Source organism: Drosophila suzukii, chromosome 2R (assembly GCF_043229965.1).
Source record: "Drosophila suzukii chromosome 2R, CBGP_Dsuzu_IsoJpt1.0, whole genome shotgun sequence".
NCBI classification, from domain to species: Eukaryota; Metazoa; Arthropoda; class Insecta; order Diptera; family Drosophilidae; genus Drosophila; species Drosophila suzukii.
In genome coordinates this window covers 10,274,368-10,293,949 of record NC_092081.1, presented here as the reverse complement: position 1 = coordinate 10,293,949, position 19,582 = coordinate 10,274,368, and the positions used below count along the sequence as shown (strand labels likewise).

At 38.8% G+C, this 19,582-nt stretch overlaps 2 protein-coding genes across 3 annotated transcripts; one reads left to right on the top strand and one right to left on the bottom strand.

Moving 5' to 3' along the window:
• Positions 1 to 140: 140 nt before the first annotated feature.
• Cpr51A (Cuticular protein 51A) lies at positions 141 to 3,099 on the bottom strand. Of its 2 annotated transcripts, none has more exons than XM_017072291.4 (2): positions 2,940 to 3,099; positions 141 to 646 (listed from the first exon to the last, which is right to left on the bottom strand). In XM_017072291.4, the coding sequence occupies exons 1-2, from the start codon at positions 2,997 to 2,999 to the stop codon at positions 272 to 274; spliced, it is 435 nt and encodes a 144-aa protein (XP_016927780.1). In that variant the 5' UTR covers positions 3,000 to 3,099; the 3' UTR covers positions 141 to 271. The 2 variants fall into 2 exon arrangements, with proteins under 2 accessions (XP_016927780.1, XP_065719063.1); XM_065862991.2 differs by lacking the exon at positions 2,940 to 3,099 and adding an exon at positions 1,113 to 1,231.
• Positions 1,674 to 2,881, top strand: LOC108008442 (waprin-like protein). Its single transcript, XM_017072292.4, has 4 exons — positions 1,674 to 1,805; positions 1,888 to 1,950; positions 2,010 to 2,183; positions 2,675 to 2,881. The coding sequence occupies exons 1-4, from the start codon at positions 1,802 to 1,804 to the stop codon at positions 2,773 to 2,775; spliced, it is 342 nt and encodes a 113-aa protein (XP_016927781.1). The 5' UTR covers positions 1,674 to 1,801; the 3' UTR covers positions 2,776 to 2,881.
• Positions 3,100 to 19,582: the final 16,483 nt, after the last annotated feature.

The following is a 19,582-nucleotide window of genomic DNA, read 5'->3' as shown; positions in this document are numbered from 1 at the left end:
CAACGTTTTGCTCCTAGATGCACTTACCGCAAAATTAACCAATAAATAAACATTATTACAAATAAATTTGAAAATAAGAAAATAACCGTGGTACTATGAAGAAGGGAAGGATCGCGTCCTATGTTTGCTATTTAGTGGTATTTTAATTTTGTTGATTTTTTATTTCGGAGAAAAAATACAATTTTTGTTCAGATGGTGTTTACATTACTTTAAGGCTCTACGATGTATTCAGTCCATTTCTAAATGTTAGAAATCTCCAACTTATATTCTCTTAGGCATGAATGTCCTTGTAGTGCTTCTCCTCGTCGTCCTTGTCCAACTTAATGGAGTACTTGCCGATCAGAGATCCCTCTACGTCAGCTTGGCCCTCGGGATTGAATTGTGGGCCATTGCCAACGTCCTCCATCTCGTCCTTAAGCACCCTGTAGCCATCCTTGTCGGCGATGTATTCCACCTTGCGTTTGACAAATCCATCGAAGTAACTGTAGGATCCACGCACTGTGCCTCCTTCACGCTCCTCAGTCCGGGTAATTTGTCCGTCGTTGATTTTATCGTCCACCTTGGAATTGAACGCGTATTGCGCATTTTCATTCTGATATTTCTCGTATTCCTCCCTCTCTGCCCTTTCCGCATCGGTCTCATCACGCTGAAAAATTCAAAATATATAATCAAATTATTATAATGCCCAACACTCCTGAAGTAACTAGTTTATAATGCATAAATTCTGATTGATTTTCCGAAAACTAAATATATTCGTTGAGTAAATTTTAACAGGCCCCTAATATATTTTTTAGGTCAGCAAACACGCCTCTTTTTCTAACACTTCATTATGCAAATAAATTGTACCAGTTTTTAAGCTGAAGATCTAAATATTTTGGTCCGGCCACCTAGACTTCGGGATTCCCCGTTTCGGTAATAAACAATGACCCATTGAACCGGAAAACTATTAAGTTTTATAGTCTCCTGTCAAAAATGGTTATGTACATCAAAGTCTGTATAGACTACAGTCTATATTATCTTTGGTTACATGACTCCATCAAAGTGTACACCACATGATTGATATAGACAAGCTTGCTCGAAACTGCGATAGTGAAAATGCTATAACGTTTTACAAAGTTTAATATCTTGACTTCTAAGTATCGTATGAACATGGACTGCGCCGCAATGACTCAACAATGATTTAAGTCGAAGAAATGATATATTCATTACGACGCGACGTTTTGACACATTTTTTTCCCTGTCTTTTGTGCGACTGCATCAACGGAAATAGTAATTGAAATATGTCGATGTATTATAGTCTAGATATGTGTTTTAGGCTGGGGTCTTGAGGTTATCTCATACGCTATAGTGGTATGCTAATTATGTGAAGTTGATAAACTTTTCCTTTTAAAAATATCCGATGATATCCGATGTTTGTGTCTGAGAAAAATGTAAGTAATATCATTTTGGAATTGAATATTTTTTTTCGATCGCCGTACTACTTTGGTGTTACATGTTCCTTTTAAGGTAGCGTCTTCAAATACCGCTTATTCCGATCCTGTTTGTATGTAAATTCAAAGTCAAAATGATATGTGCTTTGCTGTTGTTTTTATCCGTGTTTTTTTTCGTTCCCTTGTTTTAGTACCTCTCGTCAAGGCAAGTTGGGGAGGTAAGATACAAAAAATAAAGTGAAAAATGAAAAATACAAAGGCAAATAAGCAGAAAACTTGTTCGACTCGAAACCGCCGATCGGGGCATATAAAGCCCGATGAACGGCAGTCGGTGTTGACTATAGTAACGAAGCGGACGTTCAACTATCATCATGGGTAGGTCCAAATATATAACTATAAATATTCGCACGAAATGCGGAACCACTCAGAATTTGCTTTTACATTTATATAATTTCAGTTAAACTGGGCTTTCTTTCTCTGTTAATTGCCGCCTGTGTGGTTGCTGCCTTTGCTGCGGGTGGTAAGTGCCCATTTTCAGCTTTCCCAGAGCTTTTTCATGGACTCTCTCTTATTCGGCAGATTGTCCTTCGTCCACAAAGGTCCAAAATTGTACCCCAAAATGTTTGCATGACAGCGAATGCAGTGCGATTGGAGGTAAATGCTGCCCGAACTTGTGCAATGGTCGCAGCTGTGCTTCACCCAATTTGCTGGGAAATTCCGGAGCCGATAAATCGCCATTTGGCAGCAAAAACAGTGAGTTCTCTCAGAAAGTTATATTATCAAGAAAAAATACCGGTTTAAGTTTTGACCTTATGAAGTATAACCCAGTAGGCAGTATGCTTACGAAGATATGCAAATTTTCAAGTTAAATATTATCGTTTAAATCAAATTTTTCTCGTAAAACGGTATATAATATTTTTTATAAATATCCTTCACTGATAATATCCATTGTTCTTTTGACAACAAAAATGAAATCTGATTTTTTAAAGAGTATTTTAAAAATGGTTTTTTATAAAGAAACCATTCTTATAACGACATTTTGAAATAGAAATATAAATCTAATTTATATTTCAAAGGCCCTTTTGGATTTAAAAAAGTTTCTATATTTGGTTTTAGAAGATCAAAACTAAAGATGTTTCTTTGGGCTTTTCCATGAAAAAAGATTGGAATAGGATCCATTTTGGACCTAGATACCAAAATTATACTGGTTTGGAATTTAATAAGTTTTTAATTTCTTTCTTTAGCTGGATCAACTGGCAGTTATTGCGGCAATGTCAAGTGCGGCAGCTTCGAGAAGTGCGAAATGGACCGCAGCACCAAGCGACCCAAGTGCGTGCGATCGTGAAAACCCCGCAGCAACATCAACGACCCGGCGGCAACATCGCGTTATAAACTGATATCTTTGTCACTAAATGGAAACTTATAGACCCGTAAACTTTCTTTGCCATGTCTATGTCTTGTTTTAAAATTGTTTTTATATTTTTTTGTTGTATATTTGTTAACACTCACGGCAGGAGCTGCCAAGGAAATGGCGACCAGCAGGCTGGCGATCAACACGAATTTGAACATATTTTCTGGGGTGGTTAAACTCTCTGCACTGGGATGTCTTTAGCTGCAAGCGACTTTGGACTGTGGTTCGTTGATCGGCTTGTGGCCGGGCTTTTATATCGCACTTGAGACCTGGCCAAAAGCAGCGGCGTCGGCGGCGACGTCGCTTCGTTTTTTATACATCTTTTTTTTTTGGTATATGTTTTTTTTCCCCTCCCGAGACTTTTGTGTTTACATTTTTGACAAGCCAAAGATCTGACATGTTGTTGTTGGGGGAAAAACTCAAGCAATACCACAGCTCACCAAAAAAACTTCAAATGTAATTTTGCAATCGTCGCTGGGGAAGCTGCAATTTGTTGACTTTCGTGTAGAGAAGAAGATCGAACTGGAATCGGGGTATATTGCATTGCGTAAGCGGCCCCATCTCCAAAGTGCTTCAAGGTCAGTTGGTCAACCAGTTTCCAAAAGCCGCTCCAAAATGGTGCACTTACCGCACCCATTCTGCCGCTTCTTCTGCTGCTTCTCCTGCAAATGCTCTGTTTCTTCAGGTTTTATGGTCAACTTATGTAATTTATGTGGAGTTTTGTGCAAATTGAAAGCACCTCTGCTCTGTTATTTTTTGTTTTCTGTATATGCTCGCATTCGAGGAAGTAAGTGGAGCATTACGTTGTGTCTGGGGCACCCTTTTCGACTTTTCGACTTTTGTATTTTTGGATCAGGCATCGCCATAACCACTCGACAACAGCTGGAGGATTCGGATTCGAACTGCAATTTGGGCCCACCTATCTGGAGATCTACAGTGGAAAAATTGGGCAAGCTTCGTGGTTGATTTAGATACGGTTTAAGTGAATTACCATTTATTGGTTTTTTATCGAATTGGGGTTGGAGTTGCTAATCCATGGGGAAACCTGACTCTTGGGAAACATGGAAGCGGGTAAACCAAAAATTAAATGGGCTAATAAATGTGGGAAGCAGGTGGCTTGTAGTTTGAAATTCATAATCGTAATTATAGTGTCCAACGCTATACATTTGCAGGTTACGAGTTCCCTGAGCTTCCTCATTTTTAAGTTTAACCACATAAACTGAGACCTATTAAGCTGAAATGGTTATGTTTTTGTCATACCTAGCCTTGTAATTACCCTATCATAATTTAAGCTAACCATTAAACCATTTTAAGAAAAAGATACGAAAAATGGGTAGTTTAAAGATGTAGTTTCAGCTTTATTTGTTTGAGCTTAGGTTTTTTAATAAGAGCTACAATTTGTGAATTATGAATTTTTTCAAATAAAATCCCCGCCTTAAAGCAATTGGGTTATATAGCCTTGTACAAAATTTAGCAGCTAAAATAAAACCTAATTAAGCTAACCATTTTTTAATGCAAATTTTAATTGCACTTGATGGCTTATTAAATATTAACAACAGGGTTGATGCACTCGGAAACCTCGAAGTAGAAATTCTGAGAAAACTAGAAAAAGTGAATTCTTCAGGATTAATAATTTCCTCACGTAAGCAAAGCCATAAGTTCTGATAACCTTTTTGGGCAGGTCCAAAGTTTTCTTAGCGGAGCCCACAGTGCGAATGCTTTATTTGTTGTACTTCCGTTCGTTCCACTTTCAATTCGCCTTCCCCTTACCACCTTTCACCATATAGTCTTTCTATGAATCGCAGATGTAATAAGAGCTTAGTAAACTACTTTATTTTTTTTAGTTATTTTAACTTTTATTGTTACTGCACGAATTTCGAATTTGATGATATCGAGATGGTAGACGAGTTTTCAGAGCTGTTTTTTTTTTTGGTTCGGAATGGAAATCAATGTAAAAAGCTCAAGGTGAGAGACCGCTCCAAGTCATCAGGTTTGTTTACCGATAAGTGTATAATTAAACATTGTTGGTTTAATGATGGCCAATGAATGAAAGAGGGGGATATAGGGGCGGGAGAAAGAGATGGGTATAGAGGTCAGAAAGAGATGGGTATAGAGGTCAAAAAGAGAGGGGTATAGAGGCCAGAAAGAGAGAGGGAGACAGAGGTGGTCCGGAAGGAAAGGAAACAACTTCAAACATTTGCCATATTTATGGCTTTATTTTGACTTTGCCTTCGCAAATTAGCACGCTATCACCACCTCCTCCTCAACCCCTTTCTCCCACCCCCTCCAACCCCTCATTTGCATGCGAAGAGAGGGCCAAAAGAGAAAGGGAGGGGTAGTCTCTTGGGTGTTACATTGACAAATTGTTTTGGCGCTCTCTTTTATCGCTGCTTTTATGCAAATTGACTTTGTATTTTATACTCATTTTTCGGTTTTGTGGGTCTTCAATTCAACGGATTTAGCTCAGGGCTATGGCAATTTGACATTTTCAATCAAAATTTGTTATTTATTTATTTGTGATTATGGGCAAGCCATACAAATGATGTCTTTTGGGGCGTCTTCAGTTTCTGTACGCTTTCTGTGGGCGATTCAATGACCTTGTTCGTACCCAAAGGTACTCAACATGACCACACCCAACAAATCAAGCAGTAGCCAAGTTTGGGAACAGTACCAGGCGCTCAGTAGCACCCACTGCATATGAGAATTGCTGATCAGCATATTATATGTCTCACTAACTCACCGTCTCACCGACTCAACGGCACACTGACCGGCCAATGCAGTCAGCACATTTTGCAGTGTCAGCCAACTACGCAAACTGCTACCATAATCATTATTCCCTGATCTACTTTAGAATATAGCTTACTTCACTAATCATTACACTAAACTTCCGTGTTCCAAGTAGTATATAAACATGTTCCAAATGAAGAATAAAACAGTTATCAACACACCTCTTAACTCCGCGGTTCTACTTCCTACAACTGGGAATAGGGCTCGTAATACCCTATCTCAACTAGCAGCTAACCACGTTAGCTCACCTTCAGCGCAGCTCCAGCATCGCCTGTGGTCCGGCATCACAGTAACCATCGTTACCATTGCCGCGACGCGATCATCCTGCCATCATAGCGTCCCCGTGCCAGCGACAAGTGCTCATTACCCCCTTGTCCCACGGTGTGACCCGGAAGTGTCTACTTCGGTTAGGCACAAACATTGGTGACCCCGACGTGATCCTTTAACAACAAAGGATCACACTCAAGCAACCCCCTTCCCACTGAAGGACTCACAGCTTTATCCAGCTCCACAGGATACGCTTCTTCTTCCAGCGTCACAGGAACTTCAGCTTAATCCAGCTTCACCGGATTCGCTTCTTCTTCCAGCGTCACAGGAACTTCAGCTTAATCCAGCTTCACAGGATACGCTTCGTCTTCCGGCGTCACAGGAACTTCAGCTTAATCCAGCTTCACAGGATACGCTTCTTCTTCCAGCGTCACAGGAACTTCAGCTTAATCCAGCTTCACAGGATACGCTTCTTCTTCCAGCGTCACAGGAACTTCAGCTTAATCCAGCTTCACAGGATACGCTTCTTCTTCCAGCGTCACAGGAACTTCAGCTTAATCCAGCTTCACAGGATTCGCTTCTTCTTCCAGCGTCACAGGAACTTCAGCTTCATCCAGCTTCACAGGATACGCTTCGTCTTCCAGCGTCACAGGAACTTCAGCTTCATCCAGCTTCACAGGATTCGCTTCTTCTTCCAGCGTCACAGGAACTTCAGCTTCATCCAGCTTCACAGGATACGCTTCTTCTTCCAGCGTCACAGGAACTTCAGCTTCATCCAGCTTCACAGGATTCGCTTCTTCTTCCAGCGTCACAGGAACTTCATCTTCATCCAGCTTCACAGGATACTCAGCTTCATCCAGCTTCACAGGATTCTTTGTTTCCAAGACACACAAAATGTCTACTTCATTCATAGAGGAAACAAGTCACACAAGAATCGATCTACACAATCGATTACTAGACACCCAAAACGAGCTGCAAGCGAAAATCCAACAGCTCATTAAGAATTATGGCAAGGATTCTGCCGACCGACGCCACCGAGACGGCTACTATTCCGGTAAGCTAAATCAGTTAAACGATCTCTGGCAGCAGTTTTGCGACCTAGATGAAGAAGTTCAGCAAGCGGCATTACCCACTGGAAGTGAGTACTCTTCACGATTAGTAGCACTTAAGGAGCTGGTCGAAAAATATCAGAATATCTTTCTGGACAACATGCCGAATGGAAGCGGGCTTCCGAAGGCCCCGAGACGAACGTCGGCCAACATCAAGATCACAACAAGAGATCAAGTCAAAGGAGATTCCGCAATTGACACGGTGATCCGACAGTTGCAGCGAAGATGCAACGAATTGGAGTCATCATTAACATTAGCCTCGAACGCCCCAACCGTCACCCCAGCCTTACAAAGGCACCTGGATCTCCATTGGGCGTTACTGAGGCAAGCCCACGACGAATTGGACAGCACACCTGGGGCCGCAGCCCTGGCAGAAGCAGAGCTAGCTCAATTCCACACATTATACGAGGAATACGAAATGAACCTGCTTCGAGAAAACGACGCGCCAATGAGCCTAAACTTGGCACTTCCGCCAATTAGCATTCCGGAGTTCAACGGCGAGTATCTAGACTGGCCACGGTTCCATGATCTCTTTGTGGAATTGGTACATAACAAACCATATTCGGCCAGTCAAAAACTACATATTCTACAGAGTTCGCTTCGTGGTGAAGCGAGGAACGTCTTGACAGACACAGCCTTCTCACAGGGTGGCTATGACGACACCTGGTTGCGGTTGAAGGCCAGGTACCAGAACGGCAAAATATTAGTATTCGCCGCCATAGCAAAAATTATTGACCATAGGCCTATAGACGGCTCCTCGCGCCAACTAAGGGCCTTACATGACACTATAAAAAACTCAATGAGTACTCTTAAAAACCTCGATATCAGCACAAAATCCTGGGATCCAATCCTGTGTTTTCTTATCAGAAGAAAACTAGACCAGCAATCTCTAGCTGCTCTAGAAAATTCAGCGGATGCACCAACGGAAATTCCAACGTTAAGGAGTGTACTAACGTTTATTGAACGGCGCGCTTGCATGCTGGAGACGATAAGCGCTCAACCTACAGCAACACTACGCCATCAGTCAGTTCACAACGAAGAGAGCTGTAAGATTTGTCACCTAGGACCACATAATCTTAGAGCATGTAGCCGGTTCCAGGAAATGGACCCCAAAACACGGCGCCAAGCCATTATTCAAATAGGAGCATGCACAAATTGTTTGTCTACAGCTCATATGGTTGAAAACTGTGGATCACCGACCAATTGTCGAGTCTGCCAGCAACGGCACCATTCACTGTTACACAAAGGACCAACTAGCAATCCAGTGGCCGGCGCAGTAACCATTGCAGGCTACGACAACGTAGGAGGATATACTCTGCTCGCGACCGCGAAGGTCTCATTACAAGGGCCAAACGGTCAGTTACAAACATGTCGCGCTGTAATAGATGGTGGATCACAGGTGAATCTTATCTCAAGGAGAATGGCAGATCTGCTATCTCTTAAGGAAGGTTCACCGATTGAAATATCTGGAATCGGAGGAAAGATATCAACAGCAATTAGATCAACACTAAAGCTCTCATCCTGTACATCAGGGTTTGAAAAACTATTAGAGGTATTTATTATGCCCACAGTCATTACAGACCAACCGTCAGTACCGATTACAACCGATCTTAATATTCCCGAGGGACTGCCATTAGCAGATCCTGACTTTCGGCAACCTGGACCCATTGACCTAACTTTAGGGTCTGAGGTGTATTCTCGTGTAATAACCGGTGAACTTCTTAAACTAGGACCTAATAAACCCTTGGCACAAGGCACTAGGCTTGGTTATGTAATCACAGGTTATCTCAATAAAGAAACCTCATCTGATACGGAAATCAACCCTATTTTGGTAGAAGGCAGAGGTGATTTTGCAGGACCGAACGCTGCTTATGAGCCAACAAAAGATAAAAATCCGATGAATATAGAACCGACTTCTCATCAATTTGAAACCTACAAGAAGGCTGACTTTGGTTCACCATTTCTAAACTTAACCAAGAAAGATCTTAGTTTTGTTGCAGAACGTCCACATACCATAGACGTGCCAAATGATCGAGTTCTACGAGGGCACAATTTCAGTCCCCACGGTAATGTCAATTTTATCGCAAAGGGGAGTGTTAAGCAGCATCAAGAAGATGTGAAGGACCTGAATCACAAACATGAACCTCAGTTGAAGGAACGATCCACCTTGGTCAATGATTTGTTAGGTGCTTCCGATACAATTCGGTCAAGGGCTGACCGACATCACGACCTAATTGAGGGTACCCCTCAATGGGGGGGAGAATGTTCGTACCCAAAGGTACTCAACATGACCACACCCAACAAATCAAGCAGTAGCCAAGTTTGGGAACAGTACCAGGCGCTCAGTAGCACCCACTGCATATGAGAATTGCTGATCAGCATATTATATGTCTCACTAACTCACCGTCTCACCGACTCAACGGCACACTGACCGGCCAATGCAGTCAGCACATTTTGCAGTGTCAGCCAACTACGCAAAGCCAACTACGCAAACTGCTACCATAATCATTATTCCCTGATCTACTTTAGAATATAGCTTACTTCACTAATCATTACACTAAACTTCCGTGTTCCAAGTAGTATATAAACATGTTCCAAATGAAGAATAAAACAGTTATCAACACACCTCTTAACTCCGCGGTTCTACTTCCTACAACTGGGAATAGGGCTCGTAATACCCTATCTCAACTAGCAGCTAACCACGTTAGCTCACCTTCAGCGCAGCTCCAGCATCGCCTGTGGTCCGGCATCACAGTAACCATCGTTACCATTGCCGCGACGCGATCATCCTGCCATCATAGCGTCCCCGTGCCAGCGACAAGTGCTCATTACCCCCTTGTCCCACGGTGTGACCCGGAAGTGTCTACTTCGGTTAGGCACAAACAGACCTTTTGATTTGCATTTTTTTTGTGGGTCTTATGGATTCATACGTATAATCGGAATTATATTAATGATTTGAATAATTGGTCTGATGTCCATCAGCTGGTTGCCATTGTGATTAAGTGGCTTGTGTGGGAAATTAAGCAAGTGGGGTCTTTAATTTTCATCAGGGAAATATGGGTCAACGTTTTAATTGTAAATTGTTATTTATACAGAATTTTCGTTTTGGTTTCTTTATTCAATCAGATTTGATTTCAAATAGTTAATTATAATTAAACAACAATTTTATAAAATTGTATTTTAAATCTATTATTTCTTGCTGGAATATTCTATTAAATCTGTTAAAAATACCAATAAGATATTTGTCGGAAACCTTAAAATAAAACAGCTCATTGAATTAAATTACTTTTTACGGTCTATTCTCTCAGATTGAGTGAGTAAACCAGGCTTATAAAATTTATCACACCGTTAATTTTGATTATACGAGCGCTCTAAACACGCTTCTGGAACTTGCCGGTATTATCAGTGAATCACTGGCCTGCATATCAAAATAAATCCGATTTATAAGCAATCGCATAAATTTTCAACGCGATGTTGTCACTTTAACAGCTGTCCACTAACACAGAAACACAGACACTTGGCAACAGACAAAATACACCCACACACACCCGTTTCAAGGACACTGTGGCAAAAGTAACCAACTTACCCATCAAAATATATATAGTAAATATGTGCATATACACCCAGAGAAATTTTATTGGAAGATCAAACTAACTACTAAAGTAATTTCTTACTTTTCTATCTTTGTATTTCAATAATTTAGTATTTTGGCAGGGACCGAGTTCAACTCCTTGAAATGACCTTTTATATTTATTAAGTAGGAAAACTCTTTTATTCCCTATTCAACTTATTTAAGATTTTGTTACTAAATGAACCACTTTCTTACGGTGGTATCGAATTCAACTCCTCGAGGTGAACTTTTATAATTATTTTATATGCAATTTTTTTTAATTCTTCTGATTTTTTTTAATGTTATGTATTTTTTGTAATGTTTAAAATAAACTCACTTCAATTCAGAACATTACCAATTGTATTAAAAATATATGTAAGAACATATGGTACTTTTAAAACCAGCTTTACTGGATTAAATTCCTAGGATATTTCTCTATGTGCAATAGTAGTAAATATGTGAACACACATAAGATGTGTATGGGCATACATATATATTTGACAGCTGACATTTAGAAGAGGAGTGCGAGCTAAAAACTTGAGGCCTCTTGCGTGCGAAAAAAGGAATGCAATAAAACCAAATGTGCGATACAGAAACATCCAGAAACAACGACAACAATGGACGGGGCACATTATGCACAGACACACACATTTGCATGCCAAACAGTGAAAGCAATAGTTGAGGGGGGAAAACAGGGGGGGAAAATGGAGAAAATTGGGTGCCTTACAATATGTAAATAGAGTGGCAAATATTATTGGGCCAAACACTTCCTAAGCCAACAAATATGCATGAAATGGGAAAGGCATTTCCCTCTGTTTACTTACCAAGTCGAACTTTTTCTTTTGGAAACCGCTATTGAAAGATAGCTTTTTCGGTAACGAAGCCCTATATCTTTAACTCGTAAAATGTTAAGTATAAGTAGCAGTATTTGATTAATTTATTATAAATGATTTCTTTAATCAAAATTAAAAATATTTTTCTTAAGTTTATAAAATATCATAATATTAAATTAACCATGGGCGGATCCACGGGGGGATATGGGGAATAGATCCCCCCCACTCATCTTAAAAAGTATTTGTGTTATGGATTTGATTCTAAATTTTTGTATTCTACTCAACAAATTCTTTTTTTATATCACCCCCACAACAAAATTAGGGATCCGCCACAGATATTAACATATAAACATAGGTAAGCTCTTTGAATTTATTTATTAGAATTTATCACTTTCCTCCCAAGTTAAAAAATAGCACAACTTCGACTTTAAACACCGTATCACTAGCAGCTTTAACCCTTCTCCATCTCTCTGTTAATAATTCATGGTCTCGCATCGCAGCTTTGCTCCATGATAATTGCATTATTCACAGCAGTCTGGGCTGTTGTAGCTGCCCTTTTTGAGCCTGGTTGAAATTTTTTACTTGACCTACCTCAAGGCTTACGGAGCACTTAGCCCAGTCGGTTGCCAAAGGCACGAAGCGAGGGGAACTAAAACTAAAGCTTATGCGAAAGCTTGCTGATAAGCTCTGTAATGGCGCCATATGCGAGTTGGAAGGAAAAACCGCCAGCAAAAACTATAAAATAAACCGAAAAACCGCGTGAAAAAATGGGGAAAAAGGGGGGAAATTGGTGGAGAAGGGAAAGAGGACAGCAAGAGACAGACTCACTAAGCAAGAGAGCCAAGTTATCAAAAGTAATTATCAACAAAAGACAGCAACAATGCCGGCAAGCGGCTTATAGAGGAACCCTGGGGTGTTAAGAGGAATCGGGATCGGGGTTCGAGGTTCGGGGTAAACGAGTCCCGGCAACATGAGTAAGTCAGCGTTAATTAAGTCAGGACACAAAACAAATGGCGAGCGCATCTAAAAATGCATTCCTTTTCTGAGAATTTGAATTTGTTTGGTGAGAAAAGGGGGTTTTGGAATGGTGCTGGTTAGATTTAGCAGCGAGAGAAAGAAGGTTTTCGTAAATTTGTTTGTTAGAGATGCATGAAATTATTAGTAAACTATTGTTTTGGTGTTGGATGTTGGTCTTATGATTTTGTTTTGTACAGCTATATATACCTCTTTACTTAAAAAAATATAATTCGTTTTGCATACCCATCTTTTAGGTACTTCTTTAGAATTTTAACCCAGAAACGACTCACAAATCATTTCAAGGCTACTGCTGAATGTTCCTAACCTTATAACGTATAACAAATAATTTATTGTACCGCTATATTTATTTAATGTAAGTCCAACATGGCTTTAACTCCATATAAATTTGATCTTTGATAAAAAGTTATTTTACTTACTATTTTATAGTATCTAGTGATTTTTCAAAAGATATATAACTCTGAATCCTTTTTAATTTAGTTACTTCTTTAGAATTATAACCAGGAAACGAAATAAAAATCATATCAAGGCTACTCCTGAATGTTTTTAGGGTTATTATAATTTATCCTTTAATTTATACTTTAAAAATGATACAAAAATATCCCAATGCGTGTCACGACCTCATCTGCAGTTCATTTCTCGTTTCTAGACAGCCCTTGGCGCTGTGGGGATCTTTAAAATCGCATTAAAGTTGAAGAGCTGTGCCGGCTGTCAGGCAGCATTGACCCTGCAAACGCACACGGATACAGATACAAAAACAGCTACCCAGAGACCGAGACATGTGTAATTGAGGCAGCAATTTAAGCTGCATCATGCAACATTGCCAAACCGGAAGTGAGGATGCACCACAAACACTCGCACACATACATATATGTAATCAAGGGGGTGGGGGGTGAGGGGTGTAGGTTCAAGGAGGAGGTGGAGAGGTGAGCGAGTGCATTGAAACTTGAGGCCGGTTTTCGGCCTGGTACTTGGTACTTGCTGCCTGATGCCTGATGCCTTTATTAAGCCAGCAAATAAAATCCAAAAGCATCAAGGATACACTCGTACTCATGCATAGTCAGGAGCAGCGACAGCAGGAAGGCACTGGGGGAAATTAATAACTAATTTTAAATTGGTTAGGAATTTTATTTCATTATTGCAGGAAAATATTGAAATAATTTAAGAAACATATGATGCTAAAATGTATTAAAATTGTTAATATTTAAATTCGTTTTTTAAGCTTAAAACAAATCTCTTTCCAAAGAGCAGAACTATATTTTCAAAGTTCATTTGAATATTTTTATTTCGGGAAGAACTAAATCTTCATTCAAAATTCAGTATGATAATTTTTTAATAGAAGAAAACCCTTAAACCTTTCATAAACTAAATATCCAAGCATAATTTTTGAATAACCAAATGAACATTGATTTATTCTTATTGTATTATTAACATATCCAACAGGATATAGGCTTTTATAAAAGCGTATCATTCATTTTAACTAATATTTTTTAAAATTTATTTTACCAATATTAACTTTACTAGTTACTAAAGAATTAGGAAAAAAAATGCACAAAAAATTGGGACAATAAATCTTAAGTTAGTTTTATATTACTTCTCTGTAATTATAATCAAATTATTTTTTAAGACATTTCCGAATATTTATTTTTCAGTGCCTTGAAGTAGCAGCAGCAGCATCGCATCCTTCACATGTTTTGTATACAAGCCCAGGCAGTTGCAATTTATGCACACAACTTGTCAACGCAGGGCGGCGGCTTGAATGGCTCGAAGGGGTGACGAAGGGATGACGAAGGGGTGACGAAGGAGTGCAGACAGTGGTGAGGAAGGGGTAAAGAAGCAGTGAAGAAGGGGTGAAGAAGGGGTGAAAATGCGGGGGCTGACAAGCGGGCTCACAAGTGCTGCATTGGTTAGCCAGATGAGCGGGGGGGGCGATGGCAATGGGAGTGGGAAAGATGTGGCAGCAAGCAATTTACACCGCACAATGCGTTGACACACGTCGTCCGCAAATGTGCGGCCAGAAGACAATAGAGAAATAGGGAGCCAAGGACCCGGGATCCAGGGATCCAGGGATCCAAGGATCCACAGCCAAGACGGAGCTTCCTGCCTCATTAAGCCAGAAAAGTGTCAAATGTCCTGGCTGGCAGTGGCATGGATGAGCAGCCTCCTGGCTCATCTCGTTCAACTTCAGTTGCAGTTCTAATCTCGAGTCTGAATTTACGACTCGGTGTCCCTTAGCCGGTTTACAGTCCCAACCCCCTTCTCCTCCTCATCACATAATTCACAAACGTGTTGACAATGAAAACGAAATTCCCATTAAAATGCAATATGTTGCAGCAACAGAGTCTCACTTGGCCAGGACAAATGTTTATCTGGCCAAGAGTATCGAAAAGTGGCCAAGGGGATTGGGTTTGGGTTTTGGGTTTGGCGATTGGGTTGGATTGGCCTATGTATTTTGCACAGAATTTATGATTACATTTTCTGTGTATTTAGCCACGTAATTCAATTCACAGAATTTAATTGAATCGAGCAGTCATGAAAATTATTCAATTAAATGGAAATCGAGCTTTGATTATTTAAGTGTAAAAGAAGATTATTTTTGTGAGCTTTAATAAAGTAACACTTTGTTGAATTAAATTCTTCTGATTTTATAAGCGACCATTTTAAATTCAACTAATTAAATATGCTATCTTAACAAAGGAAATCTAAACTACCGTATTAATTAAATAAACAAGACAGGCATTTATTTGCGTTAACTAAGCTGTTTTACATAAATGACGAAAATAATGCTTTAATTCCATTATATTTTATCATTTAAAATATCTGTTTTCGCAGCGAATTCAATTAAAATGTAGAGAAGCAACAAATTAAGGCAATTATTTGTGCTGAAATTTAATTTATACTGCTTGCATTTCCTTTGCTTGTTCAAGGCTTCAGATGAATTCCGCTGGGGGGCTTTTTGCGTGGCAGGCTAATCGTTCTTTTGATCATTTTGCGGTTGATATATAAGCTACCCGGAGGCAAAGGGAAATCTGTCTGAAATCAGTGGGATTATATTTAAGGCCTGTTTAAGGACATTTATGAAATTCGTGCAATAAATCTGTATGGATTCCGTATGAACAATGCCGACCTTGAAATCAGAGCGCACTCAGGAAAACAAAACTCCCCCTAAAAGTGCAGTAAAAGTTCGCCGAAATTGCTCCTCAAAATTGCGTTACGCATAAAATAACACATTTTTCGGCTCACTTGGCAGGAAAAGAGGAGTGGGCCGAAGCCTTACGTTCAAGGATTATGCATAAAATGTTTGCTCACTGAGACTGAAATTGTGAGTTTCCTTTCGCCTGCACATATGTAGCTTCTTACGTTTATATATCAAAATCAGAGACAAACATCAGCAAAAAATGTATGTGTTTTTATTTGCTTCACATTTTTCTCTCGTTGGCTAAATAAATTGAATTATTTCGACACGCAGACACACACAGAGCCGGGTTATTTCGGGTGTGCCACGTGGCGTATGCGTTATATTGAAAGCCAAAGTCAAACACTTTTCTTCTTCATTTCAAGCTTGTTGCTTTGATTGGCTGCAGCTTCTGCTTTCGCCTGTTTGATGTTTGCTAAACTAATTTGGCTGAAGCAGCAGTAGTTGAAGTAGCTGGAAATAAAACGAGGGAAAGCAGCCGAAGTGGCAGCGAAAGTTTCCCTTCCTCCTGTTTGCATATCAAGTATACGCAACGTTGATTGGATTTGTAAACTGACCAAGACACCGTCCTTCAACGCCCATCACCCTTGTTAGGGTGGCCAGCTTAATAATCATTTCTGCTTTAAGCTCAGCGTGGCCCAACGATTTATATACACAGAAAGAAATAGTATGTACTCAATCAGGGGTTCTTTTGTATCTAAAAGGTGTTTTTTATTTACGTTTTATATTAGTAGTAAGTAGAAACTATTCGTTTTAGGTAAAGTTCTTCTGCATACAAGTGACTTAGTCATAAAGAAAAAATACATAAACCTTTAAAATTAAATATGTTTACTTTACTATTTAAATTGTTAGAAAAGTTAAATTAAAAGTTAATGATTTAATATAAAAAATACCAAAATAATTAATTTAATTTAAATAATGTGTTTTATTTTAATAAATAAATAATATGTAATTCATCTTTAATATTTTCATTTTAGTTATACATTTTTTTACCATTTCACCATAATGATCTTTTACTTAAAGACATAGGTCTTCAAAAATATAATATTTTACTATCTTACATTGCAGTTTGATACCTTCAACAAGTATATTAAATTTTTTTTCGATCCTGTTAAATATCAATGATAATAGTTATGGGGCTTAATAAAAACTTGATGGATATTTTTCCTTGTCTAGCCGCAGTGTCAAGGCAAGTTACGAACTCCACCAGCATGCGGGTGTATTTGGGTGAGCGAATGAGTGTGTGGGATGGCGTTATCCTTGGCACGTCCTGCAGGCTTCGACGTTGCGCCTGTCATGTTCACCTCCGCCATGCAAATCTGACAGGATATGGCATCTGCTCCCACTGCGTCGCCGTGTGTTTGTGCATATAGATATTGCATTTTCGGTGCGGTGGAGATGTTGCCTTCGCCAAGGAGAATGGGTTAACACCACCGCACCCATAATCGTTCACATCCGAGTCGTAAAAAGACAAAACCAGCACATAATGTTGCCACTTTATAATGCCAAAGAGGTTTCCACCTCCTGCGAATGTGTGTTTTTGTGGGTGACGATTCGAAGGATATCCCCAGGGCAAGCTGTCCTTTCCTGTGCTATACTTGTCCATCTCAGGAAAAAGACAAGTGGCATAAATGCATCTTTAAAGTTTAAACATTGTGTATTATGTACTATGCAAGAATACCATTGTTAAACTTTATATTTTTTGGGTTTTAACTAATTTTACTAATATTTCCAACCAGACTCCTAAAAGTATGCAACGTATTCTTTTTGAAAAAAAAAATGTTTATCAGATAAGTATCTGTTCCTAGCATATTAAAAAAAGACCTAATAAAATCCAGAACGTATAACAATTTGTAAAATGTAGAAAAACTTTAATCTCAAAATGTAACGGATTTTTAAAGAGTTGGTCAAACAATTTTAGTTAAAAAATGGTTCCAATAAAAAGGATTAACTTTCATTATAAACCAGCCTATTATATAGTTTTCCTTTTTAACTGCTTTTGCAAACTTTAATCCAGGTGTTATGTGCATTGATTCACAGGATTTCAGATGAAAGCGCAAGCATAACCATTTGCTTCAGCCGACTTTCATATCACTCAACTTAATTTTCTCAGCTCCATAAGCTTTTCGTGTGGCTTTTCCCAACAAGCTCGTTAAAAAATCTGTAATAAAGTTTTGCGAAGACTGCGGCTGGCATTCTTCAGTGTCTTCAGCATCCATAAACTGGAGGTGGCAACTAAAAGTGACGTCATAAATTTCGGTGGGTACTTAAACTGTGCGGAAGTATGTACATGTATATATCTCCCTTCTTCGCCCAACACTTTGACTCGTGGCTAATGAATTTATGTTAAAGTTGTTGATGGTTTTTCTGTTGTTATTTTTTCGGGTTACCATTTTGATGAAGACGATGATGATAAAACAGGAGAAGCAGCATCAACAGAACTTAAACTTAACCCAGCCAGTTGATTGTCGTGTGGTCGTGCACTTGATAGCCATAGCTTAAAGTTTGTGCACGGAAAAAAATAATCATAACATTTATTTTAGTTTTTAAGATTTATTTCAGTATTATATTGTCTATTTATAGCCTTTTTGTTAATATAATTGGTTAATATTTTTAAGATTAAAAGGAAAATTTATAGGATTCGATAAAATCATATTACTAGCAAAGTTCAAAATTTAAATTGGATCAACTAATAAAGTTTCAGTATGATTATTCCACAAGTAAAAGAATGGATTTTAAAGTGTAAATAAAATCAAATTAAACAAAACTAAGTCTTTCGTAACGTTAAAAAGTTTTGAAAAATGTTCAGTTTAATTACTGGCTACTTCTTCTTGATGTACATATTAAAAATATGAATGCAGCCCAATAAACGGTGAGTTTAAGAAACTATGCAATATAAACTTGTTCGTTTTTATGATTTCTTAAGAGCTAAAAGGGGATGCGGAGACTTTATTGGCCAGGCGAAATCGAAAATGGTTTCATTAACATGGGTCAGGAGAAACAACCCAGCAGAATATCCATCAAAGTTTTCACTTGGAAAGAGGATGAGAAACAGATATATAGATAGATAGAACGGGGTCCCCATCTGGCAGACACCTAAAAATCCCCTTTACGAAGTAAAATTATGCAGCATGTGCATGATTGATTAACTCTGAATGGGGGCGTTGTTCGTGATTTAGCAAAAATGCAAAAAAAAACGAAGAAAATTGGCGTGTGAGCAAACCCAATAATCTCACAAAAGAGTGAATATTAAATGGAAGCGTGTAGAAAGGAGCCACTGGAGGACACGGACGACTGACACTTAATTATAGGCACGCCGGAAACGGAAACGAGATGCATAGCCATCAAGTGGGTCGTGTGCACTCATGGCGGAAGACGAGCAATTTGCACTGCCAAAATGGCAAGGTCACCGGGTTATGTCTGTGATATATGCACGTTGTACGCAATGTGTGAAAAACTTTACGCTGTACTCTCTGCGGAAATGTTCGTTAAAATGTTGACCTGTTTGCATTTTTAATTTTTCTACCATTTTAGCGCTTTATTTGAAATATTATACTAACTTTTGATCTATTGTATTTGCATTTGTGCATATAATAATGCATAATGCATAATAAAATAAAATGTTGATTGGAGCCATTGTATTAGCAATCTTAATCATCTAATTAAAAAGCTTCTTTCGATTTCATATTTGATTTTATAAGCTTTTAAAATGGCTTAGAATAGTTTTCAAAAATAAACCCATTTAAGTTTTTGAATGGTTTTCTAGTGATTTTAGGTTTGCTTAATATTTTAATTTAATTGATTTTTTCAAGATGTTCTTTGTTTTTTAGCAATTTTTCCCTAAATGGCAATTGAGTTAAGTTGGTTATAAGAAAACAAGCGAGGTGAATGAGCTAATTAGGGA

What these genes read in the sequence shown, in the direction of transcription:
- Cpr51A (XM_017072291.4), bottom strand. Translation starts at nt 2,999, where the DNA reads ATGTTCAAATTCGTGTTGATCGCCAGCCTGCTGGTCGCCATTTCCTTG. An exon ending in TTTCCTTGGCAGCTCCTGCC is followed by an intron (nt 647 to 2,939) that starts GTGAGTGTTAAC and finishes TGAATTTTTCAG; the next exon opens with CGTGATGAGACCGATGCGGA.
- LOC108008442 (XM_017072292.4), top strand. An exon ending in TGCTGCCTTTGCTGCGGGTG is followed by an intron (nt 1,951 to 2,009) that starts GTAAGTGCCCAT and finishes CTTATTCGGCAG; the next exon opens with ATTGTCCTTCGTCCACAAAG. An exon ending in GCCATTTGGCAGCAAAAACA is followed by an intron (nt 2,184 to 2,674) that starts GTGAGTTCTCTC and finishes TTCTTTCTTTAG; the next exon opens with CTGGATCAACTGGCAGTTAT.